Below are 19,528 nucleotides of genomic sequence, written 5' to 3' on the forward strand. Positions count from 1 at the left end.
GTGGGAATCCGAGATGACACTGCAAACGATGGAAGGATGGTGGAGGCACTCAAGCGAGGGGTCCCCTCCTCGTACCTCACGATGATTTCGGCCATGGGCATCAAAATGCTGATGCCGGTGGGATACGATGAATGGAAAGAATGAATCATTGAGATGTACAAGGAGCGACAAAGGCAGAAAGTGGAGGCGACAACGCTACAAGAATATTCTAAAAAGCCAGCCCCGCCAACCCCGAACAAGCCAGGGCAAACTGCCGGAAAACCATTGGGCTCCTCAGCAACCAGCACTCCATCATACAGCGCACAGAAGACCGGGACTGGCACAACCTACACTGGGACCGGAAAACCAATGGACATCGACTGCATGAAGAAGGAAGGAAAATGCTTCAATTGCGGACAGAAGAGGCACATGGCGAAGGATTGCCCGAAGAAGAAAAGAACCTGAGAAGACATACGGGCGCAGATCGCCGAACTTCAGAAGGAGGAAGAAGATCTCGGAAAGGAAACCAAAGTTGAGGAGGTAAAAGACGGGGCCAGCCAGTGAGCGATTCCACTGAACTGGCCAAAGAACTTGATGGTGTGTCAACAGTAGCCACTAGTCGGACTGATAGTACTCCTGTAGCTACATCTATGCATTTGAATATACTCAGGTCACTTGAAGAACACACCATTGAATCGCAAGAAAAAACTCAAACGCCTACGGGCCGAACAGGGACAGAGAGTCCCACCACGTGGCTCAAACCATTCGACACCGAATGGACATGGAGAGCCATCAGGGATGCCAAGGACGAAGCAGTGGCAAAAGCTGTGCTTCGAAACTGGATCCACCGGGCAAGGGCTGAAGAAGTGGTGGATGAGTTGGTTGAGGGGATCAAGAAGGCCGAATGCTATCGCGCCCTCGAGTGGCTAGACGAACTCCATGGACCAAAAAAATACATCCTACGAACTAAAACCCCTGGACGAGATCTAACCACAAAAGGACAAATCGAGGTACTAACCTCCTGGGCCACATACCAAGTAACCGCCCTGATCGACAGCGGCTGTACAGGGAGCTCAATTAACCGAGCCTTCGTCGACAAATATCAGCTCCCGACCAGAGCAACGGCGGCCCCAATACCAGTATACAATGCCGATGGAACAAAGAATCAGGCCGGTTCCATCACGGAGTTCGTCGAACTCAGACTGACCATCAGAGATCACTCCAAGCGAATCGACCTGGCAGTAACAGATCTCAGGACAAAAGAGCTCTTCCTCAGCCATGATTGGCTGATCCGCCACAACCCGTTGATCAATTGGAAGACCGGTCGGGTCACCTTTGCCAGATGCAGATGCAGAAAAACTCCATTCAAACTATCAGATGAGGACCCTGAAGACCGGTGGGATGAGGAGATGGAAGACGGGGAAACCATACTCGCGGTAGATCTCCAGAAGGAAATCCACATATGGGCCATTCACCATGTGAATGACTTGGCCACTAAGGCGAACCAAGGGAAGGGCAAGAGGACGTTTGAGGAGATGGTACCCGAGTGGGCAAGAGACTATAGGGATCTCTTTGAAAAAGAGAGCTTCGACGAATTGCCCACTCCAAAACCCTGGGATCACGCAATCGAACTAATCCCCAACACCAATGCCAATTTAGATTGCAAGACTTATCCACTCGGCCACTACGAGCAGCAGGAACTTGACAAGTTCCTGGATGAAAACCTATCCAGCGGCAGAATCCGTCCCTCGAAATCCCCCATGGCTTCTCCCTTCTTCTTCGTCAAAAAGAAGGATGGAAAACTCCGACCAGTCCAAGATTACCGAAAGCTCAACAAGATGACCATCAAGAATCGGTATCCACTGCCCTTAATCTCGGAGCTGATGGACAAACTCCGAGGCGCCAAATACTACACAAAACTTGACGTACGATGGGGATACAATAATGTCCGAATCAAGGAGGGGGACGAATGGAAGGCTGCATTCCGCACCAATCGGGGACTATTCGAACCAATGGTCATGTTCTTCGGACTCACAAACTCCCCTGCTACCTTCCAATGGATGATGAACGATATCTTTAAAGACCTCATCTCCACTGGGAAGGTAACGATCTACCTCGACGACATCTTAATCATATCCAAAACAAAGGAGGAACATCAGGGTCTAGTACGGAAAGTGTTGTCCCTGATGAGGAGGCACAAACTATTTCTCAAAGCAGAAAAGTGTGAATTCGAGGTACTGGAAACAGAATACCTTGGGGTGATCATCAGTGAAGGAAGCATCCGAATGAATCCGATAAAAGTAGCAGGGGTCACCGAGTGGCTGGAACCCAGCAAAAAAAAGGAATTACAGTCATTCCTTGGGTTCACAAACTTTTACCGATGATTCATTCACGATTACAGCAAGATCATCTGCCCAATGACACAATTAACAGGCAATGCCCCCTGGGGATGGGGGCTCCCTCAAAAAACCGCTTTCAACAACCTCAAACAACGACTAGTGGAAGACGTTGTACTGGCCATCCCAACCCAGAAAGGAAAATTCAGGGTAGAAGCCGATTCCAGTGAGGGGGCAATAGGAGCCATTCTCTCTCAGGAACAGGGTGGGAAATGGCGCCCCGTAGCCTTCCTCTCCAAGGCCTTAACCATCACGGAACAGAACTACGAGATCTACAACAAAGAATTGCTCACCATCATGCTTGCTCTAGAAGAATGGCGACATTATCTCATCAGAGCCGAGGAAATATTCGAGGTCTGGACAGACCATCAAAACCTACGATATTTCCGGCAGCCGCAGAAACTCAATCGACGACAAGCCTGCTGGGTAACAGAGCTCAGCCAATACCAATACACCCTACATCACAAAGCAGGAATGGCAAACAAGAAAGCCGACCTGTTGAGCCGATGATCGGACCACAATCAGGGGGGAACAGACAACAAAGGAGTAACATTATTAAGGCTGGAACATTTCCGAGCCATGATAATGCCAACAGAGGAAGATATACATGAACGGATCAAAAGTGCAATGTGAGACAGTCACAAGTGGGATCAACGGATGGCCCCTTCACTCAACCATGAATGAGGAATGACAAAGGAAGGAGGTTTAATCTGCTATGACGGATGCATCTATATTCCCCATGACCAACAACTGCGTGGTGAGATCATCGCCACCTGCCATGATCACATAACGGCAGGCCACCTGGGCATTGCCAAAACCAAAGAACTTGTCCTACGAGAGTACTGGTGGCCGAAAATGGGAAACAACATAGCGACATATGTAAAGGCTTGCGAAGCCTGTCAACGGGAAAAGTCCTCGACACAAGCCTGAGCAGCGCCTCTACACCCTAATGAGGTACCCTCTCTCCCGTGGACACATATTTCAGTCGATATGATCACTGGCCTGCCCGAATGTAATGGCTACGATGCAATTCTCGTCATAGTAGATCGATTCTCCAAGGCGATCATCCCAATCCCATGTTCCACGGAATTAAACTCGGAAGGATGGGCCAAAATCCTACGAGACGAAGTATATGCCAAACATGGCATGCCCCAAGTCATCATCTCAGACAGGGGTCTCCAATTCGTTTCAAAATTTATCACCGACTTGTACCGCATTCTAAACATCAAACAGAACGCGTCCACTGCCTATCACCCTCAAACAGACAGGCAAACGGAACGCGTTAACCAGGAAGTCGAAAAATACTTACGGCTTTTCATCAATTACCATCAAGACGATTGGATGGAATGGCTTGTGCTCGCAGCCTTTCAGCATAACAACCGCGTACACTCCGCGACAGGGAAGACACCATTCTTCATAAATCATGGTTGTCACCCATACATAACTCGATCAAATCATCTCCGAACGACTACACCTGCGTCATCTGATTTTGCAGCCAACATGGAAAAAATCCATAATGAAACAAAGGCAGCGCTGGAAAAGGCCAGCACAACAATGAAGAAGAACTACGATAAACATCGATGGCCCAGCCATACATACCAACCAAACGATAAAGTATGGTTGGACACAATAAACCTTCACTTACCATGTCCAAAAAAGAAACTCGACGACAAGCAAACAGGCCCCTTCACAGTCATAAAAACCGTCGGTCTAAGCACATACAAACTGCGCTTACCACAAACTTGGAAAATCCATGATGTCTTCAATGAAACGCTGTTACATCCTTACATAGTGCCAGCCTTCCCTAACCAGGAACAACCACCTCCCCCGCCACCAGATTTAATCGACGACGAGGAACACTTCAAAATTGATCATGTCCTAGACCACAAACTCCATCGGGTCAAAGCAAAAGGGGGCGGAATGACAACAACGGTCGACTATCTGGTCAGCTGGAAGGGATATGGCCCAGAATCTAATCAGTGGGTCAACGAAAAATATATGAACGTGGAGGCAGCCATACACGAGTATGAATTATCCCTTAATTAAGCCATCGGGACGATGGTCTTAACGAGGGGGTAATGTTACGATTTTTACTACTTTTCTCACTTTAAACCCCTATCTGTGCTTAGTCACGGCGCTAAGACAAGCGTTTAGGATCATGGGGATCTAGTCAGCACCACTAGCCATATCCACCATTGTCTTTCGACAAAGAGACAGCACTCGACAACGCACAACGAACCTTTTATGTATGGTAGTAATGCCCTAGGACAATGGGCACAAAGGACACAGCAACACACAATAAGTAGTTGTATATATTTAGACATTATCCAGTAGTATTTAAGGAGGTCAGCTCTCGCTGGTAATCCCCAGCTTCGAGCTAAAGTTTATCCATACCACTTTCACTCTCGAGCCTACTTGTCTTAAAAAGCCTTGACAGCACTTCCATTGATATCTGTGGACTTGATCGTTATACCCAAATACGAGGTAGCAATCATTTATCATGTGTTATTAGTCACGTGCAACTGAGGTCAAACAGAGAAAGCAATCATCTCTGCACCTGGCAAGTGATTAAGTAAGTCATATCATTAGGTATGGGTTATGGTCCTGGAGCTGTATTCATAGGAAGGTGATGCTTTTCAGTGGCATAAGCTGCTGAAGACATTTCTATATGAATGGCTTCTGCTTTGACAATGGTGTAGCAATAAGTTCATACAAGAAGCAATAGCTGACATTGTACATATCTGAGTGGAGTTCATCTAGTCACAAAGCTGAAGAGACAGAGAGTAGCTCACATCATCACCACTTGATGTTGATCCACTAGATAACAGAAACAAAAACTACACATTAGAGAGCTCTAACTGAGCATTCTACATTGTAAGTGATGGACAAGACTGCAAAACCAAAAAGCAAGAAGCTCACTTACCTTGACTCCCACATTTGGACATGAGCTACTCCCCTCAAAATGTCCACCACCATGACATAGGAAAGACCTCAATCTGTCCAGTTTTAAAAACAAAATATACACAATCTAAAATGCAGAATGCTAGTTGTAGGAGGAGATAGCCATATCTTGTTTTCCAACTGTGCAAAAACAAAACAAAGAGAGAGGCATTCAGAGCTGGTTATTTGTCATCCACCATTGCCACACAATTTGAGATCTTGCTTTCAAGGTTTATGAGACTCCAAGCTATGCCAGTAGAAGATATAGAACTTGACTACATGGAAAGATCCTCAGTGAGTACATCATTTTATTGTTGAAAGGAATGTGGAACTCAATAAGAGCAGGTGAACTGCACTGTGTATAAGCCACTCCATGAAACATCTTTTCATAACATCTTCAACCTGTCACAGTCCCTTCCACATATGAATGGTGTTGCTGATCTGATTCATGACACTCTTGACAGCTTCATAGCATAGATGGCCTCACATCCAAGTTAGAATTTGGAGAAGTTATACCAGAACACCCTGCACCATGGTAACTCTGTCAAGTTTGATCTCTTTAGTCTCAAAGAGGAGGCTGGTAACACAGAGGCTCACTGGCAGCAACACAGACTCTGGAGCAAAGATTCCACCAGGTACATCTACTAACAATCAGAGCATCAGCTGTACAAATATGAATATGTCCCACACTATGATGTCTCTGGTGAGTTTAAAGCTTGGATAATGTATCTCCTGGAGCAGAAGAGAGTCAATGGTGCAGAGTATTACTGGAAGTCAATGGTGCTTTCATGTGTGGACATACCCAAAGATCCCATCAGGTTTGACTGCTGGTTTGACTCTCTTGTGTTGAAGGCTGACAAGACCCTCCATTGCAGCACTGTTCACAATGAACAAACCAACAACACATTCATAGATGCACTATCAGCCAGTCCATTAGGGTCAATGATGGTGATGATAGGATATCTATACCCTCAGCACAATCTCTTATGGCATCCACCTCCACCAGTCCTCTATGCTCCTATTTCCAAAGTCATCATCATGGTGCCCAGCTGGCTTGGTGAAGAGTCATCATTCATGCTTGTGCCTCATGCACATGTATCATAATCAACCATGGGAAGTGTGCAAGGAATATCTACAAAATTCTGTTTTATTTCTTTTCAGAATGAGAACAGCATTCCAAACTCACTTCTAAGATCAAGAAGAACTGAAGATATGATTGACTGACTACTAGGCTCAACAATATTTTGCTGCTGGCTTCCTTGAGATCAACAGTTCTTCATTGGTGAGCAGGAGAAGAGCAGTTCAGTAGAAATGGTGAGGTGATAGAGAATGCTGTTGCTAATGGTGATGGTGGAAGAAAAGAAAGACAGGAAGGTATAGAGTGGTGCAGGAAGGATAACCATCATGGCCCCATCATGACCTGTTCACCTTCAACCCCTTCAACTTTGAGCTTGACATCCATGATGGTGTAATTCCTTCTATGAGTTTCTTCCTCTCTTTTAATGGGTTCACCTCTTTCAGCTAGTAGTGCACAGGCTTGATCTCAAAGGAACTGCCTGTGTATCATTTGATCCATTCTTATTGCTCTTTGTACTGACTGAGGAAACTACAGAGTTTCTTCTTCATGGCCATATTTCATTCTCTAATGCAACTGATTCACCCATACATCTCTGAATTGAAAGGGACACAAGCTATGGCTGTGGAATGTCCTTCTATATGTCCTCAACACTGAATTGTGTTCTCACTCACTGTCAGATGCCACAAATTCTGTGAGGATGCATCTATCTCATGATGGATGACAGCTATACTGTGCCAGTCACACTATGAATGCTTGCTCATCAATTTGGATAAATGCCATTCCAAGTAGTGTTGATGAGAGGAGGTGGAGAGTTATGTTCCTTTTTGTTTCCATCTTATGCAGTGACATGCCTGTGTGCCATCAAGGCTATGGCTGCCCTTGCTAATGTCTTGCTGCAGTGGAGGATTGTGCTTTTCCATCTTCCTCCCAAGGAGAGATAAGCATTGGGCTTGCAAGACAAGACTGATAATGTCTGGCAGTGAGTGTAGTGCACCAATCAACATGCTAGAGTGTACACTTGTATGTATGGAGAGGATAGTGTATCATTCAAAGTATCCAACAGAGAGTCAGTTGTGCAGATAAATGTGATGAATTCATCTTGACTGTTACTTTCATTATGCACATTTTTATCTCCAATCTGAATGTGCCTTTCTCTGCAGCTGACAGAAAGGCCATTAAATTTGTACCCTAGCTCCATTTCAACTGGTCAGGCCTGGTACCACTGTTGAATGCCAGAATGACAGCACACAGAATCCTCATTTGGAAGTACTCCTTTTGTTACAGCTCCAAGTCTTGTTATTGCCTCCAAGTTACTTGGGATGTGGAATCAATCTTAGATACAAATGAGAATTTTATCTGAGTTTACAATGCAATAAAATAGGGTTGTTCATTTCATATACTTTGTCTTATATATATGCTGTTTGCTTGATTTAGGTGTCTACTATGTATTCTGGATTCAAGTCCTGGTGACAGGCTTAAGTAGGGGAGTGTTTATATTTCCTCAAATATTGCAGTCTAGCAGGTGCATTTTTGCAGTGTTGGATTGCAGTAGTATGCTTTGAGGTAATGGGACATACATGGCATTCATTGAAGACATGAATGTTGACTGATGCCCTGCAGAAGATCTCAGAGGAATACTTGTCAATATTACCTCATTATAATGACAATAACCTTGCAAGACAATGTATCCAACAGAGCATCCCCATTGACATGAATGATTGTGCCCTTCTCTGTGATTAAATGTTTACCCTAGCTCCATCTCAACAGCTCTGGTGTGGTACCACTGTTGAATGCCAAAATGACAGCATGCAGATTTCTTGTTTGGAAGTTTTCTTTTCATTACAACTCCAAGTCTCATTGCTGCTTCCAAGTTACTTGGGATCTGGACATGAACAAGGTCTTTATCTGAGCTTACAATAAACACAGTTGTTCAGTTCATATACTGTCTTAACTGTTGCTGTGTGGCTTAGATGTCCACAAATAATTCCGGGTTCAAGCCCTGGTGGTAGCCTTCTTTGTGGGAGTTAGTTGTTTTTCTTGAACAGTGCAGTCTAGGGAGTACATTTTTGCAGAATTCAATTGCTGTGTTATGCTCGATGTATCTAACTTTCTAAAGTTAGATCTTGAATTTGGATGTAAAATGTGTTGAGGGATCTCATCTGATGCAATATTGATTTATTCATTGTATATCTATAAAGCCACACTGCATAGAAATGGGGACAATTTTGGTCAACCGAGGCCAGTTAAATGGACAGATGATAAATCAAGTCTACTCTACTGATGTTGAACCCCAAATCTTGGTGTCAATAAACAGGTCACTGCTGCCCTCCAAAGCTTTGAGGAACAAATCGAATGCCTATGAAAAATTTGTTTAGCTCATTCAAAGCCTCGTAAGGCATGATTTTATGGATAATGACTCAATACTATTCATTAGATCCAGTAGCATTAATCTGAAAGGCATCAGAATGTACAGATATGGATAGAGCTGCAGTCTAAGTAAGCACATTTACATTGTAGAAACGAAGCCAAGTCTGATCCTATAACAATATCGCCTTTCACTGAGATGACTACTTAGTATTCTAGTTGGTTCCTACCCATCCAAGGTATCAAATCCTGCACCCTCTAGTCGAAAGGATGATCCCACGATAAAGGATTAAAGATCAATCTACCCTGCAGCAGAATTTAGACACCAGTTCTGGCGTCCTGCGGTCTTTCTCTGGGAAGGATGAAAGACGAATCCGGAAGACGAAGTAGCATAACTACGTAGTCACTTCACGATTCGCAGTTGTAAAATCTCATTCGGCATAGCTGATGCTCCAGGGTTCAGAGATGCTTACGGTCAAGCCCGTACGGAATGGACAATGACGACCGTCTTTTTCTTTGTGTCCTCATATCTTTCCGGAAAAAAACCCAGAGAAAATGGATAGATACGAGCGGTGACGTCTGCACCATCTCCAGCTAACACTAAACTCCCTCCTCGTTGTAAGCCCGTCAGGACAACCATTTTTCTCTGTGGACAGACTATGCCTTGGGAACGAATTTGTATATTCTCTAATAACCTGCGATAAAAATGGTTAGACCCAGCACGAATGAGCAGCCCGGAAATCTTACCTTGATCTGGTCTCGTATGAACGACCCGTCCCTCGTCAAAAGTACCCCTCAACTCCTCTCTAGCATCATGAAACCGTAGTGGGAACTTGTTGATGCACATAAATCGAAGCGATTGGAGAGCAGGGACGTGCATTCATATTAATCTTATGAGGACAGTGTAACCGTACGGTGTAGCTATTGTAATCATTAGGCGAATACGTCCTCGTAGGACCTATACCATCTGGAAACGCGAGTCAGTGTAGCAGTGTGATAAGACTAATGGGGATATACAGGAGAGCATCCCTCATGGCTATTGCCTTGGCAATCCAGAGATTCAGATGCAGTAGAGAACGAAATATGGCCAGTACAACGTGCTCGCTCAGTTACAAAAAGCAACAAGAAAGGACCAGAAGATGCATGGGTAGTTCCTTACCAGTCTTCTTTGAATGCAAACCCATACACGGGGAGCTGAAAAAGGCGGTCTCTGTTAGAAGGAATAGATATTGCGTCATTGTTTGAAGGGAGGACGAGGTTGTCACGATGCCGTGATGGTTGTCCATCCGTTAAGGCCTTTCCATCTTTCTTTCCTTCCTTCCACCACCATCCCGGTACTCAGTCCCTAGCAGCAGCATCGTCTATCACCTCGCCATCTCTATCAGATAGTGCAATGTTTATCTTCCGCTCACTGATGAGGAACCACCACTCTCGAGGAAGCCAGCAGCGACATTATCAAGCTCAGCGCTCTGTCAAATGTACCTTTGGTTCTTCTTGGTCTTAGAAGTGAGTTTGGAATGCTGTTCTCATTCTGAAAAGAAATAAAACAGAACCTTGTAGATATGCCTCGATATTCGGACCGCGCTTCCCTTCGTCGACTACAATACATGTGTGAGGCACAAGCATGAACAGTGACCCTCCACCAAGCCAGCTGGGCACCGCGACGATGACTTTGGGAATGGGGGCATAGAGTACTGGTGGAGGTGCATACCATGGGAGGTTGCATTGAAGGTACGAATGTCCCATCATTGCTGTCGTCGACCCCGATGGGCCGGCCGATAGCACATCTATGAATGTGTTGTTGGTTTGTTCATCGCGAACGGCGCCGCGATGGAAGGTCTTGTCGGCCTTCGACACAAGGGAGTCAAACCAGCGGACAAACCCGACGGGATCCTTGGGCATGTCCACACGTGGAAACGCCACTGGTTTCCAGTAGTACCCTGCGACATCGACCGTCTTCCGCTCCAGGAGATGCGTTATCCAAGCCTCGAACTCGCCGGGGACATCGTGGCATGGGACATATTCGTGTTTGTACAGCTGATGCTCTGATTGTTGGTGGATGTACCTGGTAGGATCTTTGCTCCGGAGTCCGGGTCGCTACCAGTGAGCCTCTGCGTTACCGGCCTCCTCCTCTTCCAGACCAAAGGGATCGAACCCGGACGGGATCACTGCGGTGCGGGGTGTTCTGGTATAACTTCTCCGAATTCTGACTTGGATGTGAGGCCATCCATGCCATGAAACTGTCGGGAGTGTCCTGAATCGGATCAGCATTCGTATGCGAGAGGGACTTTGACGGGTCGAAGATGTTATGAAAAGATGTCGCGTGGAGTGGCTCCATACCCCATCGCTTCCCTCTTTCCTTCCTCCATCATCATCATCTTCCGCGTTCGCCTGGAGCAGTGAGCGTGCGACTGTGAAATCGTACCAACCTCATTCCCGGTCTCCGTCACGCGCCCACGCACCTGTCTCCCACCAGCTCTCCCCCAGCGCGAACAACATGCAACCCGTTGAGTTGGGTTGGATGTATGCGGCCTGGGCATGACGTTGATTCTGCACACTTAGCCATATATTCGCGGACCACATACACTCTTTTCGCATCACGTCACTGACATTATTTTCTCCCTTTGACCCGTGGAATAACCGGGCCGCTATGGGCTAATGGGTTCTGACCTGGTCCTTGAAAACAGCTATTCGACAGACAAACCTTGTATCTTTGTGTCCTGACGGATTTGCGAACAGCTTTCGCAGGAGAATCAGTTGCCCGCAATTCTGCTGCCACGAGATCAGCCGACGTCGGGGCTAGCCACCCGCTCGACATCGGATGACTTACATGTTCCTTCGGGCGATGCCGGCCGACAGTTCTGCGATCAACGTCGCGGAAATTTGCATTGTTAGTAACGCGTTAATTATCGGAACGCTCGACTGACTAACGCACCGGTTCTCTACGCACGAATTGACCAATGGGCGTTTCCGAAGCAGCGTGCCTGCGCAGTTTCTGCCTTACTGACAGCGCATCAGATGACTGAAGCATAAGTCCCGCCTGACTCAAACCGCGGCACCAATCATACGCATGACTGACAAACAGAACTTTGATGCCCAGAGCTATAACCGTAGTTGAATAACTACAACTGATATAAAATCAACGCTCCGAAGAGTTTCTAACATCGTCACCATCATGCCTTCATCCCTCGACCTCGGCATTCCATCTTCGCAGTCGATTGCGACTGTCAAAGCCATCAATGTCGGCGGGCCTTCGACGCTTCTTCCCGCAGCGTTCTTTCTTGAACCCGTTCGTCCGGGTTATGAAACAATGACAGCGCCTGTCTACGCTTTCTTTATTGAACATAGCGCTACGGGAAAACGTCTTATGTTCGACTTGGGAATGCGCAAGGACCAGGAGGGTTTCCCCCCCGCGATTCAGCAGATGCTGACGACGTGGAGAGATCTTGGGTTTGGAATAGTAGTTGATAAGGATGTTCCCGAGAAACTCCAGGAGGGCGGTGTCGACCCCGCCACTATCAACGCAGTCATTTGGAGGTAACTTTTTTACTGTTTAAATGTTACAGCTGACTCTCGAATCTCCTTTTCTAGCCATAGCCATCTCGATCATACTGGTATTCCTCTTTAACTCAGATATAAAAGTATGTTGATTAACAGGGTCCGCAGGTGACATGTCCAAGTTTCCGAGCACCACAGAACTTGTCATTGGTCCCGGTATGGATACCCGTACTTTCCCCACCACTCCCGAGTCTCTCCTCCTCGAAAGTGACTTTGTGTTAGATTATCCAATCTCGCTCGTTCTATATCATGGCTGATGTAAATCACATTATAGAGGCCGCAAAGTAACGCAACTTTCCCTGGACAATTTCGTGCTGACTATTGGAGACTACGACGCCCTCGATTACTTCTCCGATGGTAGCCTCTACATTCTCAATTCTCCGGGGGTGAGTACCCTCAAACCCTGCTTTTATAAAATTTTATCATTGACCATACTTATATATAGCACCAATCCGGACACATTACTGTCCTCGCCCGAGTCACTCCTACGACATTCGTGTTATTAGGCGGTGATTCGTGCCATCATATGGGTCAGATCCGCCCCACAGCTGACCTCCACAATCACTTCCCCTGCCCTGGGCGCATCCTCGAGTCCCTCGAAGACCTCTCAGTTTCCTCGCGTACCACCCCTCTACTATCCGTTCCGTCCGGACAATCGGCCTATGCTGATCCGAAGATTGCTACCGAAACAATCACCAAGCTAGGGAAGCTTGACGCGAGCCCGGACATCCTGGTTCTGATTGCACATGACTGTACCGTTCCCGGTGTGATTGACGAGTTCCCTGAGAGCGTGAACGATTGGAAGGCGAAGGGGTGGAAGGAAAAATTGACATGGGCGTTTTTGGAGAAGGACAGTCCGGCGTTTAGATTTGGAAAGACTTGAGGGTTTTTTTTTTGGTTTTATGGGAGTTTATTTATCTTATCTTTGGCGTACCGAATGCATCCACCCAACTTGATCTTATTGCTTGCGTCCGCTCTGGATAACCATTTGGAAATCTGGGGGTCTTGCATCAACCCTGATTTTCTTGAGCTCAAGTCAGGTCCTGTCTAATGCGCGCTCTGACAGGATTCAGATAAATGAGTGGAAGCTAATCAATCCCAGATGTTGTATCAACAAGGGTTCTGACGGCGGAGCGCTCTCGACTGAGGATCGTAAGAAACGATTCCAATCTTCACATGAAACGGGGTAGGAAGGCGTTTGATTCGGGGTCAGGTTACTACTCTTCTCATTTCTCCGTTGATGTTGGATAAGGTCAGAAAAGGAAACCAAATAATCGGTCTTGGCATCCGAACCCTAACCCCAGTTTCCGTTACACTTTCATTTCAACCCTTCACCATCGGCAGGAGGGACTTTACTTTCTTTCCCTCTTCTTCTCGCCTTCGGTGGGCGAAAGGGGTGTATAATAGTTTTCTTGGTAAGATAGTACTCAGAGCGGCGATACTCGGGCTAATGTGACCCTATATAGGTTCCTTCCGTGTCCTCCCTGGCTCCACCATCGTTTTGGGGCGTCCATATACCATCTAATTGCCCACGGATCCCTTTTTATATATCTATCAGTCCAATAGACTTACAGGATACCACTGTTTCCCTCTGTTACAGGGTACCACCAGCTCTTGTTGTCGTCTAGTCGCGGCAAACGATTCCAATAACCCCCGAATTTAATCGCCACGAACGTTTTCTGTACGCCCTTTCTTGATTTGTGGATCAAACTGACTGATAACAGTGGCAGGATTGCTTAAATCGTTTGGCATGGAGTCGAGCAACGACCTATACGATGCAGCCTACTCGGGATTCATGGACAGTCAACCGACGAGTGCGACCCTCTACATGCCTATAGCGTCGCCACCGACACCAGCACCATCGCCTGGACCATCTAACGTTGCGCTTTCCTTGTCCCCGTTTCCACAAACGCCGACTCTCCGCCGCCAATACATATCAGCGCTCCTATCCACCTGCACTCCCACGGAACTGCTGTACATCTCCACGACGATCGCGCCCTTGCTCAAGCGCGATTTTCTCTATTCCCTCCCGCCAGAGCTGGCGCTACACGTTTTGAGCTGGATCGATGACCCGAAAACGCTAGGAAGGGCGTCACAAGTGAGCCGACATTGGAGGACGCTCGTGGAGGATGAGGCTGTGTGGAGGAGGATGTGTAGGCTTTGGGAGTTTGGGTCCCCGGTGCAGAGAGCTTTTCTGGATGATGGGGATGACGATGATGATATATGGGGGCAGGGAAAGAAAAAGCAGAGACATCGTTTCAGCACGTTGCTCTTTTCCTACAAATCCCATTTCAAGTACTCGTACTCGACCAGTGAGTTCGTCTTCCCCTCACGTCTACTGCACAGCTCATAATCATCTAGTGATGAACTGGCGCTATGGCGGCCGCCTGCTTCGTGCCCACCGTGTGCCGGTCGTCAATCCAACGAACGGCGTTATCACCTCCATCGCCTTGGATGATGATTGGGTGGTGGTCGGACTCGCAAATTCGCGAATACATGTGTTCAGTACTCGGACAGGTGTTTTGGCTCGGACTCTTGTGGGCCACGAATCCGGCGTTTGGGGGGTGTGCTTAGTCAGTTGCGGAGGAAGAAGGAGAAAGAGGGAAGAGAGCCTGGGGATGGAGGAGGATGGCGAGGAGTGGAATATTCCTCATTCGCTGCGAGTTGCCCTTGGTTTAGAGGGCGAAACCGACGAGGAGGATGGCGAGGATGACGACACTGAGAACCCCCATTTCGGGATCTGTGGTGCGTCTGAAGGATGGGGCCAGCCGAATTCTCTCGTCGTCAGCGGCGGCTGCGACAAAGTCATACGGGTGTGGGATGCCAAGTCCGGATACTGCATATACGTCTTGCATGGACATACGTCGACGATACGGTGCATCAAGATGCTGCACAATCGACCGATTGCAGTTAGTGGGTCTCGGGATTCGACGTTACGCGTTTGGGACGTACAGAGGGGGAAGATGCTGAGAGTGTTGGCTGGACACCATGATAGTGTGCGGTGTCTGGATGTCTATGAGAATAGGGCGGTCAGTGGGAGCTATGATCATACCTGCCGGGTTTGTACAAAACTACGACTCTCTCGCCTTCCTGTTCTGATTAATATCTAGGTATGGGACGTCGATACGGGCCAGTGCATTCATGTGTTGCGAGGGCACTATCATCAGATATATTCTGTCGCGTTTGATGGTGTGCGTATCGCTTCGGGAGGTCTGGACACCACTGTTCGAGTATGGGATGCTGAGACTGGGTATGTTGACGGCTCCTTCATTGGCAATGACTGACCTGTTCGCGTGCAGCGTCTGCATTGCGCTGTTGCAAGGACACACGGCGCTCGTTTGCCAGCTCCAGCTGTCTCCTACGATCCTCGCGACGGGGGGCTCTGACGGGCGGGTGATTACATTCTCATTGTCGTCGTACGGTGTGCTGCACCGTATCGCTGCGCACGATTCGAGCGTGACGAGTTTGCAGTTCGATGGACGGTGGCTCGTGACGGGTGGGAATGACGGGCGGGTGAAGTTGTTTGAGACTGATACGGGGATTCCTGTGAGGGATCTGACGGAGGCGAGTGAGAGTGTGTGGAAGGTGGCGTATGGGAGGGATAGGGAGACGCTTGCGGTTATGTGCCGGAGGGCGGGGAAGACTGTTATGGAGATTTGGAGTATGAAACCTGGGAAGGATGTTTAGGGCTGGTGCGGTGGTTGGTTGTTTTTTTACGGTTCCCGGCACTGATATGGTAGTTTAATGGTCGTTTATAATGCACGCATTGTGAATACATTCTTTTCATGGTTTGCCGAGAGAGAATAAAGTACATACGGCCTTTGAGTATTGTGCGATCGGGAGATGCTGTTGGGAGATTCATAGAGCAGTTCGTTCAGTATGATTCGAAAGATGTATAATTCGACCAAAGTCTTAGCTTAGCATGAGTGCTGGTGTTACGCTTACGAGGGTCTATTGGGTTTCGGATTGACAAGTAACCGGTGAGCAACGGTACTCGGAACCTCAGGCTGTGGGGGGCATGGGGACTTGTGAGCGATAATTTCACTGTATGATGATCGGCGCGTCAAAAACTATGAAGTGGATTCAGCTGCAGCATAATAAAGTTATCGCGGCAAAAGAACCATGTCCGAGGTGAAAGAGCGAAAGCGCTTGGCTCGGTGTGTCTCCGAAGAGAGCCACTGTTTATTTGCGCGGGTCGAACTCGTGGTCTCTATGAACAAGCGAGCAAGCAGTTCAACTCCTGTACCTTGGAAGTTATATAAGTGATGGGACCCCTGACGCTCAGGGACTAAGCATCTTTCGTGAGAATGCATTCTTTGGATCACTGGCAGGTTATTCTCGCTTTCTTCTGGGTTCTGACGAATTGAAAACCAAGAACGAAGCCAGGAAAGGTGGGCCATATCCTACGTGTTATTACTTTGCTACAGACCGCCGCAGGGGGCCTTTTCTGACCTTATCCTACATCGACGGAGAAGTGAGAAGAGTAGTAACCATTTCATGTGAAGATTTGAATCGTTTCTTACGATCCCCATCGAGAGCGCTCTGCCGTCAGAACCCTTGCTGATACAACAACATCTGGGCTTGGTTAGCTTCCACTCATTTACCTGACTTGAGCTCAAGAAAATCAGACTTGATGCAAGACCCCCAGATTTCCAAATGGTTATCCAGAGCGGACGCAAGCAATAAGATCAAGTTGGGTGGATGCATTCGGTACGCCAAAGATAAGATAAATAAACCCCATAAAACCAAAAAAAAAACCTCAAGTCTTTCCAAATCTAAACGCTAGACTGTCCTTCTCCAAAAACGCCCATGTCAATTTTTCCTTCCACCCCTTCGCCTTCCAATCATTCACGCTCTCAGGGAACTCATCAATCACACCGGGAACGGTACAGTCATGTGCAATCAGAACCAGGATATCCGGGCTCGTGTCAAGTGTGCTTAGCTTAGTGATTGTTTCGCGTGCAATCTCTGGATCAGCATAGGATGATTGTCCAGACGGAACGGATAGTAGAGGGGTGGTACGCGAGGAAACGGAGAGGTCTCCGAGGGACTCGAGGATACGCCCAGGGCAGGGGAAGTGCTTGTAGAGGTCAGCTGTGGGGCGGATCTGACCCATATGATGGCACGAATCACCGCCTAATAACACGAATGTCGTCGGAGTGACTCGGGCGAGGACAGTAATGTGTCCGGATTGGTGCTATATAACAGTATGGTCAATGGTACATTTTATAAAAGCAGTATTTGAGAGTTCTTACCCCCGGAGAATTGAGAATGTAGAGGCTACCGTCGGAGAAGTAATCGAGGGCGTCGTAGTCTCCGATAGTAAGCACGAAATCGTCGAGGGCAAGTTGCGTTACTTTGCGGCCTCTGTGATTTACGTCAGTCATGATATAGAACGAGCGAGATTGGATAATCTAACACAAAGTCACTTTCGAGGAGGGGAGACTCGGGAGTGGTGGGGAAAGTACGGGTATCCATACCGGGACCAATGACAAGTTCTGTGGTACTCGGAAACTTGGACATGTCACCTGTGGACCCTGTTAATCAACATACTTTTACATCTGAGTTAAACAAAAATACCAGTATGATCGAGATGGCTATGGCTAGAAAAGGAGAGTCGAGATTCAGCTGTAATACATTCAAACAACAAAGAAGCTACCTCCAAATGACTGTGCTGATAGTGGCGGGGTCGACACCGCCCTCCTGGAGTTCCTCATAAACATCCTTATCAACAACTATCCCAAACCCAAGATTTCTCCACATCGTCAGCATCTGCTGAATCGCGGGGGGTAAACCCTCCTGGTCCTTGCGCATTCCCAAGTCGAACATAAGGCGCTTCTTCGTTGCCCTATGTTCAATGAAGAAAGCGTAGACAGGCATTGTCATTGTTTCATAGCCCGGAAGAACTGGTTCAAGCACTTGCGCTGCAGGAAGGATCGTCGAAGGCCCGGCGACATTTATGGCTTTGACAGTCACAATCGACTGCGAACATGGGATGCCGAGGTCGAGGGATGAAGACATGATGGGTGGAGTGTTAGGAACTCTTCGAAGGGTCGAATTTATATCCGTGGTAGTTATTCAACTACATCAAAGTCTGGTTTGTTAACGGCAACCCATACGTATGGTAGGTGCCGCGACTTTAGAACTTCAAGCCCACAAACTGCAGAGCCACGCTGCTTCTGAAGTGCCCATTGGTCAATTCGTGCATGTAGAACCGATGTTTTAGTCAGGCGAGCGTTTCGATGATATTGACACGTTAATAGACATGACAATTCCCACGACGTCGATCGCAGAACCGTCGGCCCGCGACGCCCGGAGAACCGAAGGAACGATGAAAGTAACGCTTCAAGCCGATGTCGAGCGGGAAACTAGCTAGAGATCACCATATTGAGTAAGTAAATCTCCACGAAGGCTGTTGGCACATCCGTCAGGACACAAAGATACAAAGTGCGTCTGTCAAATAGCTGCCTTCGAAAAGCCAAGTTAGAACCTGACGTTAGCATATAGCGGCCCGGTTTTTCCACGGGACACTTCACAGTTGAAACTTAAGATATCGATGTGAAGGTGTCTATATGGATCACGAACATATAATCAGTGCGCAGAATCAACCTTGTGACCGCGCCAAATACGCCCGGCCAGTTGAATCGGTTCTCTAGGTGTTAGTCACGTGGGGAGAGAGCTGATGGGGACGCGATGCGACCTGGGAAGGATTGGAGAAGGGCGGAGAGGCAGGTTGGTAAGACTTCACAACGCACTGATGGGAGAAGGAAGAAGGGAGCGATGGGGTATGGTGAGGATCGTGCCTTTTTATACTCGTTGAGTGGTCCTTGCAAGGCCAATTTTTATGACGGTTGACGGCCGTCCTCTATACGGCCGTACACCGTATACGGTACGTCTGCGAAGCCCTATTTGAACTGGGCCGCGGTCCGTCATTTCGTCATATATCAACACCGCGTCATTATCAAGCGGATGACGTCGTCGCTATTGTTGGTAGTACTGGCGGCGTTGCACAGGAAACTCCGAACTAGACACTGCAGAAACTTAAAGTAGTGATGTGCGGGCCGGGCTTGAGCTTAATGGGCTCGGCTTTTGCGGGCTCAGGCTTCGAGAAAGTACGAAGCTCAGTCGGGCACAGCGGTGGTGAAACGGCTGAGGTACATGGTGTGAGAATTCACTTGTCTTCTCCTGTCTCTTCTCCAAATATAATGTGTAA

The 19,528-nt window shown here is 47.6% G+C and overlaps 5 protein-coding genes across 5 annotated transcripts; 3 read left to right on the top strand and 2 right to left on the bottom strand.

Moving 5' to 3' along the window:
• Positions 1–5,564: 5,564 nt before the first annotated feature.
• Positions 5,565–6,419, top strand: BT62DRAFT_921547 (uncharacterized protein; the record flags this gene model as incomplete). The annotated part of the gene is made up of 5 exons (XM_043184316.1): positions 5,565–5,609; positions 5,780–5,850; positions 5,879–5,950; positions 6,031–6,133; positions 6,168–6,419. 5 exons carry the CDS (start codon positions 5,565–5,567, stop codon positions 6,417–6,419), a joined length of 543 nt encoding a protein of 180 aa, XP_043037389.1.
• A 3,691-nt stretch (positions 6,420–10,110) lies between these two features.
• On the bottom strand, positions 10,111–10,766 carry BT62DRAFT_303826 (uncharacterized protein). Its single transcript, XM_043180435.1, has 2 exons — positions 10,311–10,766; positions 10,111–10,256 (listed from the first exon to the last, which is right to left on the bottom strand). The coding sequence occupies exons 1-2, from the start codon at positions 10,657–10,659 to the stop codon at positions 10,219–10,221; spliced, it is 387 nt and encodes a 128-aa protein (XP_043037390.1). The 5' UTR covers positions 10,660–10,766; the 3' UTR covers positions 10,111–10,218.
• Positions 10,767–11,932: 1,166 nt separating this feature from the next.
• BT62DRAFT_1008571 (uncharacterized protein) lies at positions 11,933–13,840 on the top strand (the record flags this gene model as incomplete). Its single annotated transcript, XM_043177458.1, has 8 exons — positions 11,933–12,294; positions 12,349–12,371; positions 12,424–12,532; positions 12,590–12,701; positions 12,761–13,169; positions 13,418–13,467; positions 13,529–13,730; positions 13,782–13,840. 8 exons carry the CDS (start codon positions 11,933–11,935, stop codon positions 13,838–13,840), a joined length of 1,326 nt encoding a protein of 441 aa, XP_043037391.1.
• Positions 13,841–14,143: 303 nt separating this feature from the next.
• On the top strand, positions 14,144–16,002 carry BT62DRAFT_901367 (WD40 repeat-like protein; the record flags this gene model as incomplete). Its single annotated transcript, XM_043183454.1, has 4 exons — positions 14,144–14,627; positions 14,677–15,374; positions 15,426–15,565; positions 15,615–16,002. 4 exons carry the CDS (start codon positions 14,144–14,146, stop codon positions 16,000–16,002), a joined length of 1,710 nt encoding a protein of 569 aa, XP_043037392.1.
• Positions 16,003–16,989: 987 nt separating this feature from the next.
• On the bottom strand, positions 16,990–18,658 carry BT62DRAFT_1078088 (uncharacterized protein). The gene is made up of 5 exons (XM_043179357.1): positions 17,975–18,658; positions 17,896–17,918; positions 17,735–17,843; positions 17,571–17,682; positions 16,990–17,512 (listed from the first exon to the last, which is right to left on the bottom strand). Exons 1-5 carry the CDS (start codon positions 18,334–18,336, stop codon positions 17,075–17,077), a joined length of 1,044 nt encoding a protein of 347 aa, XP_043037393.1. The 5' UTR covers positions 18,337–18,658; the 3' UTR covers positions 16,990–17,074.
• Positions 18,659–19,528: the final 870 nt, after the last annotated feature.

Source organism: Guyanagaster necrorhizus, assembly GCF_019112545.1.
Source record: "Guyanagaster necrorhizus MCA 3950 unplaced genomic scaffold BT62scaffold_20, whole genome shotgun sequence".
Taxonomy (NCBI): Eukaryota; Fungi; Basidiomycota; class Agaricomycetes; order Agaricales; family Physalacriaceae; genus Guyanagaster; species Guyanagaster necrorhizus.